The sequence below is a fragment of the Trichomycterus rosablanca genome, chromosome 13, assembly GCF_030014385.1.
Source record: "Trichomycterus rosablanca isolate fTriRos1 chromosome 13, fTriRos1.hap1, whole genome shotgun sequence".
NCBI classification, from domain to species: domain Eukaryota; kingdom Metazoa; phylum Chordata; class Actinopteri; order Siluriformes; family Trichomycteridae; genus Trichomycterus; species Trichomycterus rosablanca.
Genome location: NC_086000.1, coordinates 1686170 through 1704512, shown reverse-complemented (window position 1 = coordinate 1704512; position 18343 = coordinate 1686170). Strand labels below are relative to the sequence as shown.

Here is an 18343-nt window from a genome sequence, read left to right as displayed (position 1 = left end):
TAGATTCCCAGAATCTTTTCACAATATTATGTACAGTAGATGGTAAAATACAACAATTGTTATGGTGATCCCTGACTCATCTTTGATGGATCTTCCTTTTATACCCAATTATGATTCCCTCACCTGTGGCCAGTTCACCTGCTTAATCATTGTAGAACGTTTCTTAAGGTGTAACTCTTATCTTTTAAATAAAGGTTCAACAGAATGAACATATCACACATTACAGGTTATGGAAATGGTGTTTGTACCTAATAAATGATATTAAATGACGTGGTCAGTACTTTAACCATCAAGCGTCCACCGCCCACCCATATAACACCTAACAAAATCTAAAACCTAAAACAAGCCCTTTATAACCCAGGTAACCTAAACCCTTGTTGTCAGTTGATTTGTTTAGTTTGCTTCCATACAGAAGTGAAAACATGAGCGTTGTGTTGCATAAACATGTACAGACTCGTTGGAAACACCTATAACTGCCAACCGGACCAGTTTTAACGGCTCAGAAATGTCTTTTCCTTCTATCTGTACTTGCTTTATCTCACGTATTCACCCAATCTGAGATAGAAATGTATATAATTAAATAAACACAGTTAATGATAAAGGCACTTTGTAGGCACAGTGGTAAATCAATCCAGGGTTTGAATCTTGAGCGATGCTATCATGCAGACGTGACTGAAGGTTGGGGAAGAAGGTTGAAGCCCTGTGATGGGTCGGTGTCCGGTTTAGTGTTTCCGCATTGGGTCTAGGGATTTGGGGGAAAACGGAGCCGCTGCAACCCTGACCAGGATAAATTGGTGGCAAAACTAAAACATTTTCGGCATTTAGCAGACGCCTTTATCCAAAGCGACTTACAGTACAGTGACAGTATACAGTCTGAGCAATCGAGGGTTAAGGGCCTTGCTCAAAGGCCCAAAAGTGGCAACCTGGCAGTGGTGGGGCTTGAACCAGCGACCTTTTGAATACTAGTCCAGTACCTTAACCGCTTGGCTATACAACGTCCCACAGGCATGACTAAATGTGTCTTAGGAAGGTTTGGGGGTAAGGTTGAAGCCCTGTGATGGGTTGGCGTCCGGTCCGGAGTTTGTTTCCGCATTGGGTCCGGGGATTTTGGGGGAAATGGAGCCGCCGTGACCCTGACCAGTATAAATAGGTGGCAAAACTGAAACATGACCAATAAATGAATTACAGACTTGTGTTACAGAAATGATTTTACATGACTTTTTTCGGCATTTAGCAGACGCCTTTATCTAAAGTGACTTACAGCACTGTGAGTGTATACAGTCTGAGCAATCGAGGGTTAACAGCAGCAACCGGGCAGTGATGGGGCTTAAACCAGCGACCTTTTGATTACTAGTCCAGTACCTTAACCACTAGGCTACAACTGCCCCTAAACTGGTGTGATGTCGTGAAAACAACTCCAAATTTTATATTTAATTATTTCAGAAGTTTGATTAATGGTTTGTAAAAACCTCCGGCAACCCCGTCTGCATCTTAGGATTCCACATGGGGTTTGAACCTGTCCCTTAAAATAAACAAACTAGGCACCCAGGTGGCACAGTGGGATATTCCGCTAGCACACCAGCACCGAGATTCTGAACTCATCGGTTCGAAGAATAGAGAGGCGCGTGTGCAGAAGGAGGCGTGAGCAGCAAAATACCCACCTCGACTGCAATCAGGGATCCCCCAGCAGCGGAAGACAAACTGACTACAATAAATTGGGAGAAAATGCATAAATGAAATAAGAAAACAAAATGAGCTCATTAACATTGGGATTCAAACTCACAACCCTTCAGTCACTAGTGCAGAATCTCTCCTAGCAAACTAGCACTTTAATTTATTTTTAACAATCACTCAGCTGTTATTTTTTCTGGCTGTTTACTGAATTTTAAGGTTCTTGGCGCATAAACATGGTGCACATACCTGCTGCTACACCCTATAGTCACAACAGACAGGTACAAACCTGCACAGATCAGTCACATCAGGACAGGCTGAACTTTTTCAGCAGGCGTGATTTATTTATCTCGATTTTTTCTCGGTACAAGGAAGAAATTACAAGCTGATACTTGTTATGTAGAAGATACTTTCTCTCTTAGAAAGTTTCAGGAAAAGGATGGTTCGGGACGTGCCCTGTGGTGGGTGGGTGGGTGTGTGGGGTACAGGTTTTAGTGGTGAGTCAGGCAGGAAACTGAGACGATTATGCCAGTGTTTTCATGGAGACGGATTTATTTCTGAGGTTTTTTCTCTTCGTTTTGGTTGGGAGGGAGAGCAGGCTTCAGTGTTCTAGCGCACAACTGCTGAGATCCAGGGTTCGAATCCCCAGCAGTGCTATCAGCCGGTCGGGCATTTAACTACCTAGCTACATGTTTTTTTTGGTTGGGAGGGAGAGCAGGCTGGGAATTTTGGGTAAGAAGAAATAGTTGAAGGAATTTACACACCGGGTGTTCAAAGCTTCAGTGTTCTGGAGTAAATCACTCTAGCACACTACTGTTAAGGGCCAGGGTTCGAATCCCCAGCAGTGCTATCAGCCGGTCGGGCATTTAACTACCTATTTACCTATTTTTTTGGGTGTGAGGGAGAGCAGGCTGGGAATTTTGGGTAAAAAGAAATAGTTTTACGCACAGAATGCTTAAAGCTTTAGTGTTCTGGAGAGCAGACACTAGCACAGAGGTAAATCACTGTAGCGCATTACTGCTGAGATCCAGGGTTCAGTCCCCAGCAGTGCTATCAGCTGATCGGGCATTTAACTACCTATCTATCTATTTTTTTGTTTGTTTTTTTTTTTGGTTGGGAGGGAGAGCAGGCTGGTCATTTGGGGTAAGAAGAAGTTGGGTAGAGTGTAAAGAAATGTACACAGCGAGTGTTCAAGGCTTCAGTGTTCTGGAGTAAATCACTCTAGTGCACTACTGCTAAGGTCCAGGGTTCGAATCTGAAGCAGTGCTATCGGCCGGTCGGGCATTTAACTACCTATCTACCTATATTTTTTCTTGGGGCGAGGGGCGGAGGTGTAGCCGAGGTCCAGTGATGAATTGGCGTCCTTTCTTGGGTGTGTTACTGCATTGCCCTAGTGATCCCGGGGGAGCTGGAACCACTGTGACCATGACCAGGATGAAGTGATGTTTCTTTTTTTTTTTTAATTCATCAACCAGTCATGGTTGTGGCACATGCACAAGGCTCAGGTAGATCCAGACTGACCGGTTGATAGCACCACTGTGGATTCACACCCTGGATCCCAGCAGCAGTGAAATAACATAATAGACCTCGGCGCCACCCAAGCTGTTATTATTCATTTATAGATTTTATACCAGCTTAAAATGTTTTATACCAGGTTGAACACTTCAGATTTCCAGCTTTGCATAATTCCCCAGAGTGAACGTTTCATTTCCTGAATTTCCTGAAGGTCCGGGACTGCCGTCACCTTTTGTTCTTCAGTTTTGTTCCTTCACAGTCATCAGATTTTAGTGGAATAAGGAAATCAGACTGAAAAAACTAACAAACTAAAATCAGAGTGGAATTTAGATTTCCTCATAATCTGGGAGGCATTTCTGTAACGAGGGCAGGTCAGCGGCACCGTGGGTAGAACGGCTGGGTTTCAGGTTGCATTCGGTCAGTGTGTGTGATGTTTGGGTGGAGTTTGGGTTGAGTTTGGGTGGAGTTCGTACCCTGTGGGTTACCCTGATAGATTAATGATTTCGTTCGAGGATTAATGCATGAATTGAAGTCACATGACTATTTATTTACCTTCCAGGGTTTGACAGGTTGTATAGTTACAGGTCTGATCAGCGTCTGGTCCTTCTGGAGTTAAAGGAACCAGTGATCGATAAATCGATCGATAAATGGATTTTATAAATGAAAATTACACTGATAAAGGTGTGTTAATGATTACATTAAAGCAGTGTGTTGATTCCAAACCCTGTTAGGCTGGCAGTTTAGCACAGGAGTCCAACATGTTTACGTTTGAGGACATTTCCTAAAAGGAGGAATAAAAACACAAAACAGATCTGTGTTTCCTCAGCACTTGGTACACTAGCGTTAATTATTTTACTATACAGATATTTTCCCCTCTTATCTTATGGTTTAGTAATTTCCAACCCCTGATCTGATGAAGGAGAGTCGGATAACCACGCGTTTCCTCAGACACATGTCTAATCTGTGGCCACTTCTTTTCACCTGTCAGTATTAGATTCCCAGATACAGATACAGAGCTGTATCGCATAGAGTCACACTAAGCTCCATGTGACCCCCCCGCCCCCCACCCCAAAAAAAAAAAAGACCAGTCCCGAAGTTTTCATATCACAGCAGCAGTAGGCACTGTCCGACCTTCCCTCCCTTGTTTGTGAGGACACCCGGCCCCAGGTCGATTATACTGTATTATTATTATTAATAAATGTTTGTAATAGTTTATTTATTCATTTATTTTTCCATCACCACCAGGAACACTTGGTGCAGTGCACTTGGCGACTCTCACAGGGCATCAACCCAAAAGAACCTCGAGGAAACCTCTGCAAACACAAAGGAACTCGGAACTTCTTACAGTGATTGGAGGGAAGGATTGAACCAGCTGAGCGACTAAAGAATAAAGAAGAGCATCGAGTAGCGGACCAGTAAGTAACCAGTAAGTCTTTTCTTTAACCCCGAACATTAGAACCCGAGACGTGGTTATGTGTAGGAACTTGATCTAACAGGCCTGTACTGACCTTCTCATCACAAAAACATCCAAACCAAAACCTTTCAGGATGCGTTTGTCCTCGCCGCCCACCACCCCCCTCCACCCCATCCCGCTCCTCCCGCTCCTAAGTTTACACCACAACAATATCGGGTCTCTACGTTCATAAAAGCTTTTTTCTTTCAACGGTTCTCATAACAAGGTGTGTTCTCAGCTTGCGTGCCACAGATCTGGGCAAGTTTGAACAGGTTTTGCTAAAAAGAGAGAGAGAGAGAGAGAGAGAACAGCCCATCTGCTAGAGGAACGTGCTGAACCTGAAAACATGGACGAGCTCACCGTGAGTCCAGTTCAACCAGAAATCCAGTTTATTCTGCTTCTGGTATCTCAGTCACGAGCGAATCAGATGTTTACTTAAAGCAAGAAGTTGCCTCACAGCAAGAAGGTCCTGGGTTCGATTCCCCAGCTTGGCAGCCTAGTGTCTGTGTGGGTTTCCTCCGGGTGCTCTGGTTTCCTGCCTTAAGTCCAAAGACGACCAGTCAAACCAACTGGACCTACTAAAATTTCCCTAAGTGTGTGTGTGTGTGTGTTCTGTGATGAACTGGCAACCTATCCAGGGTGTTTCCCATTTTTCCCTCAATGAAATGGACCCACCATGACCCTGACCAGGATAAAACGGTGGTAAAAACAGGCAAACAATGAATGATAAAGAGCTGATGTGCACCCAGTCAGTTATGAGAAGCCTTGTACCTTGAGGAAACCCGTGCAGACCTGGCGAGAACATGCTAAACCCCTCTTAGAAACACCATACATCCTGCACCATCAGTATGCATTACACTCTCACTTAGTAGCCAATCTAAGGTAGAAGGAATCCCAAATAACAAAAGGAATAAGTGAGGAGAACATACCAAACACATTACAGTCAGTGACCTAAGGTAAGGCTAGATCCCAGGTCTGCCGTGTGATACACTATGACAATCTTCCAGCTTTATCATGGTCAGGGTTGCAGTAGGTCAGGTGCATCACACACTCACTCAGACATTTACACGCACTAGCCACTCCACTTACCAGAATGATTCATGGTACCCAGAGGAAACCTGAGACAGGCGGTAACTGCAGACCTCCTGCTACAACAGTGTTGACACAGCATGAGTCACAATCGGGCAACCTTGGCTGAAATTTTACTTTAAAAGCATTTTTAATACCACATGCACTGGGTTGCCAAATCATTACAAACGTTTCCAGGAGCTGTGAGGTCCTGTGAGGATGGATTACTTGATGGAAGAAATAGACAAAAACACTCTTCTGTATTGAAGGTGCAGGTATAGTGTACATCACAAGGATGGTACAGGCCTGAATGCTGGATCTCGTAAATCTAATGGCTTTATTATACTGCTGGTGAAGTTTTGCTGATAGTTTGGGCCTACTTGTCCCCCTAGAGGTAAGGGACACTTACCAGGTTGACAATGCACCTTTTGGTACCTGAACTTTCAGTTACATTTGTCACCAGTCTGAGAAATATCATGTGGGAGTATAAATGTTTCATCTGGCAACCACAAAACAGTTCTCTGTTGTGATGCGTCCTGTTGAAACTTCTTTACTCCACCCTGAACAAGGTGCTGCCCTGAAGTTATCCAAGTTTTTACATCGAAACAGCTAGAAAATCGTAACAAATCTAATATAGGAGTGAACCTTCACATCTGGACTGCTGTTTGGTGAGTACTGGATCTGTTCGCGATTTATTCATGTAGAGAATTAATGCAGTTTCGGTGCTGAACCAAACCGAACGGGATCAGAAAGTTTGGCGCTTGTGAACGTGTCAAAAAGGCGCGCTTTATTAAAAATAGTATAAAACGAATAAAATACAAAACTTGTTTCTAATGAAATACACAATAAATGATTAATGTATGTTTTTTATATACTATTAGTGCATATAAACATTAATGAAGTGTTTATAGAGTCAGTGCAGCTCTGTACAAGCTGAAAAGTTGGATTTGATGATCGAATTATAGTTAAAAAAATCAATTTTAACATAAAAATATACAGTTTAAACTGAATATATTTGTAAGATATGTTTATTTAACGTTTACAAAGATAAATTCTTATAAACAACATTTTAAAAATAATAATAGTAGTAATAATGTACTGGTTTTGTGGGTAGCAGGCAGCTCCAGGGTCCGGAGAACTAGTACTCAAGCCCCTCATCCGTTCACAGTCTGTAAGGAAGTTGGTATGTTCTCCCCACATTCCACTTTCCAAAAACATGCAGATTGTAGATCAGATAAGTTAATTGATGGCAGTTGTGGTGCTGTATTCAAGATACAGGACTGTCTGGTGGAAAACGGAATATTTGAGAATCTCTTGGGCCCTTGGGTAGAGCGAGGCCCTTAACCCTTGCATACGAGGACTGGATATATGTGTAAATTGTCTCTAGATGTGAGTGAATGTATGAATAACGCGGGTTTGAGTTGCTTTGCAATGGATTGATGAAGCGAATATGAATAGGAATTAATAAATATATGTGATTAAACCCCATTTTTGGATAAATTTAAAACAGAGGCGAGTTTACCCCTGTGTTTCATCAGCATTACTATTAATGAGACTTTCGGGAACTGAGGACACTTATTTTTGCACTTTTGTGACTGATGCACTGATGCGCTTTACATTTTTAAAAGGAGACAGATCTGGACTGCAGGCAGGCCAGTCCAGCACACACACTCTGTGTGTTTAAAGCCAGACTGATGTAGCGTGTACAGAATGAGGTCTGGTATCCTCTTACTTAAATAAAAAATGTATGAACTGATGGCGGGATGTGTTCCTCTAAAATACTATAATAATATGGCACTTGAGAATTTGAGACTTGTCCGACCACAGCACATTTCCGCTGTCTTTCGGTCCATCTGAGATGAGCTGAATCTGTACAGAATTGATTTCTGACCTTTTTCTGTGTAACAGAGTCTCAGGTTGCATTTCTTGATGTAGCGGCGGACCGTGTTACGTAACAACGGTTTTTCAAAGTACTCCTGAGCCAGTTTTTTTACATTTAACACATGCAGTGCTGTTTGAGGGGTTAAATGTCACACACAGTCAACAGTCTTATCCAGATTCTGAATCTTTTTACAGTATTTTGTACGGTAGAAAGTGGAACACTGAATTATAACTCATATGAAGTCTGGAACAAAGTAGTGAGCCACGACCCAAGTCTTCAACCCCAAAGCTCAGCAAGTGTTCTTACACATTTAGATTTCAGCTGTTGATCAGACTTTTGTAAGCCTGCTCTGGAAGGGAGTGTCGGCACGATTTTGCAATGCAACAAAGGAGGTGAAGGTTCTACTAAACTGGTCTGGCAGCCTAATTCCAAACAACACCGACCACAGTGCAAACCTATAAAGAGCAAACACAAGTTCTCACATGTGAAGTGGGGGGAAGGAAGAATTCAACTTCTGTTCACTTTTGTTCTCATTTATTCTACTTCCAGTACAAACATCCACTTCACTTTTATACACACAATAGTATTTAAATATTAATGCATATGCTTATTTATTTACCAGCATAAACAGAGCTTTAATGAAAATAAATCCATGTAGGATTTGATGTATCAGACACCTGAGTGCTTGTGGGACGATTTTGAAGAATTGGAGGAAGTTTGATCCCATTGACTGATGTTTGACGAGAACGTCTGGCTTGCAATATCATACCAACAGATAGAAAATAAGACGCATGTCAGAAACCATGTCTTTGTAGACGTTGCTTTGTGCACCGGTGCACCATGCTGCAAAGTTTGAAGCTTTCAGTTTACTTATAATTAAGGATACACACCTGTAAGCAATAAGTGTGTTGAAAAACCTGAATCTAATAAGTAAAAGGCGTGTTCACATACTTATGGTCATGCGGTGTATTAATGCTGCAATGAAATATATATATATATATATATACAGTGTATCACAAAAGTGAGTACACCCCTCACATTTCTGCAAATATTTTATTATATCTTTTCATGGGACAACACTATAGACATGAAACTTGGATATAACTTAGAGTAGTCAGTGTACAGCTTGTATAGCAGTGTAGATTTACTGTCTTCTGAAAATAACTCAACACACAGCCATTAATGTCTAAATGGCTGGCAACATAAGTGAGTACACCCCACAGTGAACATGTCCAAATTGTGCCCAAAGTGTCAATATTTTGTGTGACCACCATTATTATCCAGCACTGCCCTAACCCTCCTGGGCATGGAATTCACCAGAGCTGCACAGGTTGCTACTGGAATCCTCTTCCACTCCTCCATGATGACATCACGGAGCTGGTGGATGTTAGACACCTTGAACTCCTCCACCTTCCACTTGAGGATGCGCCACAGGTGCTCAATTGGGTTTAGTCCATCACCTTGACCTTCAGCTTCCTCAGCAAGGCAGTTGTCATCTTTGGGGTCGTTATCCTGTTGGAAAACTGCCATGAGGCCCAGTTTTCGAAGGGAGGGGATCATGCTCTGTTTCAGAATGTCACAGTACATGTTGGAATTCATGTTTCCCTCAATGAACTGCAGCTCCCCAGTGCCAGCAACACTCATGCAGCCCAAGACCATGATGCTACCACCACCATGCTTGACTGTAGGCAAGATACAGTTGTCTTGGTACTTCTCACCAGGGCGCCGCCACACATGCTGGACACTATCTGAGCCAAACAAGTTTATCTTGGTCTCGTCAGACCACAGGGCATTCCAGTAATCCATGTTCTTGGACTGCTTGTCTTCAGCAAACTGTTTGCGGGCTTTCTTGTGCGTTAGCTTCCTTCTGGGATGACGACCATGCAGACCGAGTTGATGCAGTGTGCGGCGTATGGTCTGAGCACTGACAGGCTGACCTCCCACGTCTTCAACCTCTGCAGCAATGCTGGCAGCACTCATGTGTCTATTTTTTAAAGCCAACCTCTGGATATGACGCCGAACACGTGGACTCAACTTCTTTGGTCGACCCTGGCGAAGCCTGTTCCGAGTGGAACCTGTCCTGGAAAACCGCTGTATGACCTTGGCCACCATGCTGTAGCTCAGTTTCAGGGTGTTAGCAATCTTCTTATAGCCCAGGCCATCTTTGTGGAGAGCAACAATTCTATTTCTCACATCCTCAGAGAGTTCTTTGCCATGAGGTGCCATGTTGAACATCCAGTGGCCAGTATGAGAGAATTGTACCCAAAACACCAAATTTAACAGCCCTGCTCCCCATTTACACCTGGGACCTTGACACATGACACCAGGGAGGGACAACGACACATTTGGGCACAATTTGGACATGTTCACTGTGGGGTGTACTCACTTATGTTGCCAGCTATTTAGACATTAATGGCTGTGTGTTGAGTTATTTTCAGAAGACAGTAAATCTACACTGCTATACAAGCTGTACACTGACTACTCTAAGTTATATCCAAGTTTCATGTCTATAGTGTTGTACCATAAAAAGATATAATGAAATATTTGCAGAAATGTGAGGAGTGTACTCACTTTTGTGATACACTGTATATATATATATATATATATATATATATATATATATATATATATATATATATATGATATATATATGTACTCAAATGCATTTTGCACCAGGTCTCATAATAAATGAAGTTTTTTTTCTGTGAGTAGCCATCATGGTGAAGATGAGGGTAAAGATAAAGGTGACAGCTTCCTAAAGTTTGTGGACAGATTTCATTTAAAAAAAAGTTAGCAAGCCTGTCGGTTCCTGTCGGACAGAAGCACCACCCAAGATTTCATAACGTGCTTTCAAATCGATTTAACAAAGATGTGTGCTGATCACATGGACAAAAAAGAATCAGTCAATACTAACTGAGCAGTGGTGACCATGTGGTTCGGCTGCTGGACTGTCAATCAAAAGGTTAAGGGTTCAAACCCTTTCCAGACTCCACTATTGGGTTATTAAGTAAGGCCGTTGACTTGAATTGTGTTCTGCCCTAATTGTTGGTAGCTAAATGCGTTTACCATGTTTACACCATCCAGGTTAAATTTCGTTTTCATGTTTTACTGGTGCTTTATCCTCTTTAGGTTCACAGTGGGTCAAGTTACCCTGCAATCACTGGGCTCAATGCAGTAACATACCCCAGACAGGATTAAATACTTGGACATGTACGTGGTGTCACAGAACACAGAGCAGCGCTGCGTGGTCTTCTTACCTCAGGTTACCTAAAGGTTGACTCTGTCTACAGTCTGGGAACAAGACCATAGAAGGTGACTGTCTTGAATGAGAAAGTGAGATTAGACCAAATAAAACTGGTCCCCAAGTCAGGACTAAGCGGTCCGTCTACACCTAAAATACAAGGTGTAAAAAAACCATTAAAATAAACTATTAAAAAAAAAAACCATTCCTATTGAAAATAAAAAGCGGTTAAGGTGGAGCTGAAATTCCATTTCAGAAAGATGGTCGATTCCTTAGGTCACAACAATGGATTGGCAATCATGTCTGTGTTCGACTGGTTGATAGCTTAGCTGGATTCCAGCATTATTGGCCTAAACAAATCCTTCCAATGGTTCCAATTCAAGGCCCCTTCAACTCTGTAATCTGAAGCTCCACGTTCAGATGGGTTGAGTTGTTGAGTTTTAATCTAGCAGATTGTATCTGTTGTAAGTTTGAGCAGTCGAGTCCTCCATGCTGATGCAAGATACTCCACAGTATGAGTCACGTCCATAGTATTGTTTAGTTTGGGTAACTAAGAGCGAATCAGAACTTTTTATGTTTCTGCTTCCTTCCTTTACACCTTCCTTCTGTTTGTTTTTTCAGGTTGCCATCCTGAGACTCAACATCCGAAAAAAGGACAAAAAACAGAATTGAGTGTAAGTAGAACAAGAAAGAATAAAGGATTCAGGTTTTGATTTAAGTTTTATTTTTTTTGAGCGATCTAAACCATGGACTGGAAGACGTTGCAGGCCCTGCTCAGCGGGGTAAACAAGTACTCGACGGCGTTCGGCCGCATTTGGCTCTCGGTGGTGTTCGTTTTCCGTGTCATGGTGTACGTGGTGGCAGCCGAGCGAGTGTGGGGCGACGAGCAGAAGGACTTCGACTGCAACACCAAGCAGCCGGGCTGCGCCAACGTCTGCTACGACTTCTTCTTCCCCATGTCGCACATCCGTCTCTGGGCGCTGCAGCTCATCTTCGTGACGTGCCCGTCGCTCCTGGTGGTCATGCACGTCAAGTACAGGGAGGAGCGCGAGCGCAAGTACCGGACCAAGCACGGCGCCGACGCCAAGCTCTACAACAACACGGGTAAGAAACACGGCGGCCTCTGGTGGACCTACCTGCTCAGCCTTTTCGCCAAGACGGGCATCGAAATCGCCTTCCTGTATGTCCTGCACCACATTTACAACAGTTTCCATCTTCCACGACTGGTCAAGTGCGAGATCTTCCCCTGCCCCAACATAGTGGACTGCTACATTGGCCGGCCCACCGAAAAGAAGCTCTTCACCTACTTCATGGTGGGCGCCTCAGCGCTCTGCATCGTTCTAAGCATCTGCGAAATCATCTACCTGGTGGGCAAGCGCATCACAGCCACGGCCAGGAGAATGAAGGTGCGTCGGGAGATGCCGGTCCTGCAGTACCCGGACCAGGACAGCAACTGTACCTTAGCCCTGCAGGATCTAGAGCACAAACCACTGTACAAACCCAAGACCCCAACGAAGTCCAACCTTCACGCTGTAGACCAGAAGGCCAACGTTTTCATGAGGGCGTCCGCTCCGAACCTTAGTGTGGCCTAAGGTGGAGAATCACCTTCTCTTAGATTCAGAAAAATATATTCATAGACTCTTATTTTTTTATGTTTTGAGGCGTTGGATTTACAGAACAACTTATAATTAATCTAAGCTTCAAGTCTTGGTGTATAAACCGAGCAAAACAACCTCAGGCGGTCGGACCATGAGGTCCCACAAGACAGCAGGTCAAGTCAGCATCCTGAACTTGATTCAGTAGACCAGTGAAGGTGGTGTTTGTGCCAAACCGGATCAAACCATTGTTTATTAAATACTTGGACACTGGTGTAAAACACTTTTATGTGGTTCCTCAGGTCAGGATGTCTGTGGTCTTCTTACTATACTGTGTCCACAAAAAGAGAGCAAATAAGACTGGTCCTCAAGTCAGGACTAAGTGGTCCATCTACACCTAAAGTACAAGGTGTATAAAGCACGTCCTCCAGGACTACTGGGACCAACAAACCATTCCTATTAAAAATGAAAAGGCGTTAAGGTGGAGCTGAAATTCCTTTTTCTAAAAAAGATGGTCGTTTCTTTAGGTCACAACTACAGGACACACCTGCATCTAAACGACAATGCTGGCGATAAACCTTTATTCAAGAACAATAGAGTCACCACTCACTCGATGACTAAAGGACACCAGTGACATCAAGCAGGACGAGCAAAACCTTTTAATGCAAGTTGGGATTTGTTGAACAAGCCTTAAAAAGCCAGTTCACACCTTCCAGCTTCAATAGAACTTTAGTTCAGCTTAGTGAATGTTCATGACACCAACGATGATGAATACTGAGGAATTTGGACCTTGTACGTGTGGAGAAATGTCTTCAAGGTTTCACTACAAACTGACTTACTGCTGCTGGCCATAAAAAAAACCTGAAGACCGTTTATTTACACAGTTACTCAATTATTCCTATGAGGAACTGATTGATTGATTGATTGATTGAGGGAACATTTTCTCACAGATTTATAGAAAAATGAGTAATAGATTGGCCACTTATACCCAGCACGGCCCTAAAAAGGATAAATCTGTAGTAAACAGACAATAAATGAATAACTAAACCCACATTTAATATAGAACTATTATTAAAGCACTTAGAAAATGTCAAATAGGTTTAAATTAAAGCTGCAATATGTTTATGTTTGACATTTTTGGCTTTGGAGGCCTCACAGATAAAAGAAATAGGTGACTGCAAGAAATAACATGCAGTAAAGTGATGTGTATGTTGTGCTTCACTTTAAAGCAAATATTAATCGTTCATAGTCTCAACACTAAAGGTCAGGTCTGTTTGTGGTGCTTTGGGATGCGCCCATGTTCAGGCTAAATGAGTAGCATAGCAGAAAGGTTGGATAATTTATTGGATAGGGCGTCAGCACAGCAGACACAAATATTTAGGTCAGAGTTTTACAAATTAAAAGTTTGCACCATATTCTGCTGGTTTCGCCTGCCAATTTTCATTCATATTTATTTGAAATTGTATAGCTGCAAGTGCCCTAAGAATAACTGACCTGTAAAATTCAACCAGTGAGAGGAGTACGAGGAAGGCCGAGAGAAAATCGTCTGTCTAAATGTAGGCTAGCGCTTAATTATCTCTTAAGATCCTGAAAAAATGATCCCTTTACCTCAGGAAAACACATTTTATTACACAGTAATAACAAAGAGTAAACGTGTGGAAGACCTTCCACAGAGGACGTGCATAGCTCAATGGTTTGTGTACTCCAACATCTGATTCAGATCTGAAGATGAACCACCAGGATCAGTTCAAAATGCTTTGGCTTTTTTAAAGCACGTTTTTAATTCTTCATCACTAGACGGCTGAAAAAATGGTTGAATCTATTAATCAGATCTTCATACTGTCCCAGATTTTTATTATTTAAGACGGACCTGCGTTGCTACACATTAAAAACATGTCACAGGTAACAGGTGAGCACAGGAACATTATAGAGACACACCTTAGAGACATTCTTCATAAACACGGTAACATAAACACGGTTTCCATATATAAAAAAATACTTTATTTATAGAGTTTTATTTATTTTATTCATTTCTGTCTTACAGTAAAACACCAAACTGAGAAAAGTTAAAATATTAATATTAAAGAAAAGTGGAACATATGCAAAGCAAAACCAAATAAGCTTGATAGAAAGGCTCATTTAGCATGAACTCTTTAATAAGTACAACGAATGTAAACCTAAATTAAGGAGATTTTAAGGTAAATAACTACGTTTGCACATATATATTGACTTTTATACATTTAAATAATGAAACAAAACCCCACAAAAGTGGTCGTATGTAAGATTAAAGTAGATGTTAAAAACAGTTGAATTTAACATTCGAGTCAAATATGTTGTAAAAAGTACAAACTTAATGCACAATTCTTTCCATGTAGCTTCATTCTATTATAGTTTGTTAAAAACAGACTGAAAAAAGCCAAACAAATGAAATAATCAGGTAAAACAAAGCAAAGTAAATGTATACATATATGTAAAAACAACATAATAAAACAGTTATAAAACAATATTAATGCACCAATTATATTAAGCAGAAGAACCACGTTTTATATGAAAACTGATGCGTTATTTACATTTTATTTAAACAAATCCAGACTGTTTAAAATGTTTGTAAAGTAGGTTGGTGGTTGGTTTGAAAACAATGTATTAAAGCACCTTTAATAAAAGCTTAATGTACTTCACTGAAGATTTGTACATCAGGTTTTAAAAAAGAGGCAGAATTTTAACTTAAATGCTGTATATTCTAGCTAAACACTAAAACACAATGACAGAAATGAAATGCATTGAAACGTGCATCAGTAAAGCGGGCAAATACTTTAGTGCTGCTATTACTGCAGAATATTGAGAATATTTTTACGCTGCTGCCTTTAACCTTGAAAGAACGTCGGAGCTGTGGGGTGGAAAAAATGGACTGATGCCACCATGCCACGTCCTCAGAGACTATTCACATAGACTTTAAGTTACTCTCTATAACATATTTCTACCAGAGACACCTCCAAGTCCCCTAAATCCTCCTAAATTCAGGGCCAGTGATAGCTCAGTGGTTAAGGTACTGGACTAGTAAACAGAAGGTTGCCGGTTCAAGCCCCGCCACCACCAAGATGCCACTGTTGGGTCCCTGAGCAAGGCCCTTAACCCTCAATTGCTCATCGTGTTCCGCTCATTGTGTAAGTCGCTTTGGATAAAAGCGTCTGCTAAAATGCTGAAAATGAAAATGAAAAAATAAATTAATTAAAACAGGTTTAAAGTGTGTCTTTATATATTTTACATCGTGTCACACTAAAAGAGGTTTTTTAAAGCTCTTCTAAAGGAGAACAACAGTAGTGTGGTGGGTAAATGGAGGTCTGGGTGTGTCTTCCTCTGTTTTGTTCCAGAAGATCATTAAAGCTACAGATCAGCTCCTCATCTCACCACGTCTGCAGCCTGCAGGGTTTTAACATTCCAGTCCTGAACATAAACCAAAAGTATTTCAGCACTTCAGATCCTACAAAACAACAACAAGCTGTAAAAAAGAAAATCGGATTTGCTGAACGAACACAGCACGGAGCTCGGCGTGATTTAAACCACGTCCTGATGAAACAGATCCTGATCTGTTCCGTGGTTTAGGTTTATGATTTTTGTCTCTGAGTGAATCAGAACTTTTGAGCCAGTTTGCTGTGGAATGTGGGAGTTTGTCTCAGAAGTGATTCAGATTTAGTAAATGGAAACACGTGCTGGTCTTTGCTGCAGACTTTTAATTATGCACAGTAACTGTGGCCACGTCACAATATTTTCTGTGTTTTTGAAAAATATTTTTATACGTGTCTGATTTTAATGTGTATATTTTTATGTTAATAAAGTATTTTACAAAAGCAGACCATATTTGTGGCCTTCACTGTCAACCACACCCTGTAACCCACCAGTGTAAGTGCAGAACAATCTGTTAGACTTTTTATTTGCTTTTCTGTAAATATTTTATTTCCTATTTTATTCTTATAATCCTTGTTTTATTAGATTGTTTTATTAAATGGATAAATTTACATTGGACTCTCAGGTGCACTAGCTCACTACTGCTGGGATCCAGCTGTGGATCTCCAGCTGTGCTATCAACCAGTCAGGCACCTACATACAGACATGATTGGCTATATCTGCGATGGATTGGCTCCTGCATTGGAAACCGGACCCACCGCGACTGTGACCAGGATGAAGCAGCGGTAAAACATAAAAATGAAATGGTAAAAAACAGGATTGCAATACATATTTAATAATTCATTTGAAATTGACTTGATTTATGATTGTGATTTATATTTCTTTGAAGTGTTTGATAAAATCTGATATTTATTTAATAAAAAATCAGGATTTGAACCCATTTAAATCTTATTTTATTTATATATGTAACCAAATCTAAAGTTAGCTAAGGAATCTAATCTACTTAGTATTTAGTTTATTTAGCCAAAGTGTGTGATGTGTGGTTCTCCAGTGCATCATTAATCATTAATTCATCTGATCTATTTATTTTAAAATTCTAATTTAATCAGACCAGCCATTATCCAATACAAAAATATATTTAATCTAAAAAGTATATATATACAGTATATATAGGCAAATGCTCATCAAGCTAAAGCTCATCTCTATTAGTTTAATTGTATAATCTACATCTAATAAAATTAATCAGAATAAAGTTATCTAGTTACACTGATCTGATCATATTTGTCTTTTCTTAATTTCTTGTAAATATACACTAATACAATCAAACTGATCTTCATGGATCATTTATAACACCAAAACGCTAGCATTATGCTATAATAAATATCGGTGTTGTAGTTAGCATTTTGCTAATAAGATTATCATAGAAGTTTCCAAAACGCCAATATTGCTAATAATAATAAATAAAATGCCCTAGTAAACAGGTCAATAATAGATTTAGAACCTAATAAAGCAAAGCACTTTTAAAAAATGACATTTGTATGCAACTTTTTTAAAGACCGGGTTTGCAAATTGACCTTCTTATTGCAAGCTTATTGCAGATGCTAACCACTCAGAATAAATAAATAATTAACAAATACATTTTTGACTCAGTACCTTGCAAAACAAAAGGCTTTAATTAGCAAATAATAAGTTATTTAATATAAATTATTCGGATTATAGGTTAGCATAATTTATATTCATCAGATTTCGAGATAAAAACCAATTTAACTATGTTCTATTTGTATATTTTATATATATATTATCTAAAGATTCAGTTAGAACCCATTTTAGCATTTCCTCATAGTTCCTTTTATTTCCTCATTATTTTTTTAATCCTCATTACTCTTAACTGGTATCATTACAAAACAGAACAATACAAGCACAGATTTGGCACGATGACACATTTGCATGGCACACAGGTGAAAAACTGTGCCGTTTATGTCAGGTAGAGCCGGATTATCTGCTTTTTCCTGACAGAATGGGACTAATAATTCATTTCCTTGTGAGAAACAATTATTTGCGGGAAGGAATAACGATCTACAAAGAAATAATGTTGAGAAGACTTAGGTCGGTGCATGTCTTGTTTGTATTGGGGCGTATAAGAATTTAAAGTAATAGGACAGGGTTTGAGAAGAAGAATCTTGATGTGGGAGGAGATGGGATTAGAAAAGAGTGATACTGGAATTGGTCCTGGGACTGGGGTGATAGAATTGGGAATATCAGATGGGGATGGGCTGGGGGGTGTGATACAGGGATAAATCTGAGAGATGGAGTACAGAGGGACAGAATGGTGCTGGGTTGAAGATTATAGGCATGGGTGAAGGGCATCAGTAAGGACTGTTTTATTATTTTTATGAGGGAAAACATCATTTTAGCTGATGATGGGACCTTTAGGTTTTATTCCACCACCAAAAAAGTACAGACGTTGGATTGGCAGCAATGAATCACACTTAGATGTCAGTCATGGACTATAT

At 40.6% G+C, this 18343-nt stretch overlaps 1 protein-coding gene across 1 annotated transcript; it reads left to right on the top strand.

Moving 5' to 3' along the window:
- The first annotated feature begins 6305 nt into the window (after window positions 1-6305).
- On the top strand, window positions 6306-13548 carry gjb3 (gap junction protein beta 3). Its single transcript, XM_063006965.1, has 2 exons — window positions 6306-6375; window positions 11452-13548. Exon 2 carries the CDS (start codon window positions 11577-11579, stop codon window positions 12420-12422), a length of 846 nt encoding a protein of 281 aa, XP_062863035.1. The 5' UTR covers window positions 6306-6375; window positions 11452-11576; the 3' UTR covers window positions 12423-13548.
- Window positions 13549-18343: the final 4795 nt, after the last annotated feature.

Excerpts from the sequence above, each read along its gene's own strand:
- gjb3 (XM_063006965.1), top strand. The coding sequence starts at position 11,577 with ATGGACTGGAAGACGTTGCAGGCCCTGCTCAGCGGGGTAAACAAGTAC.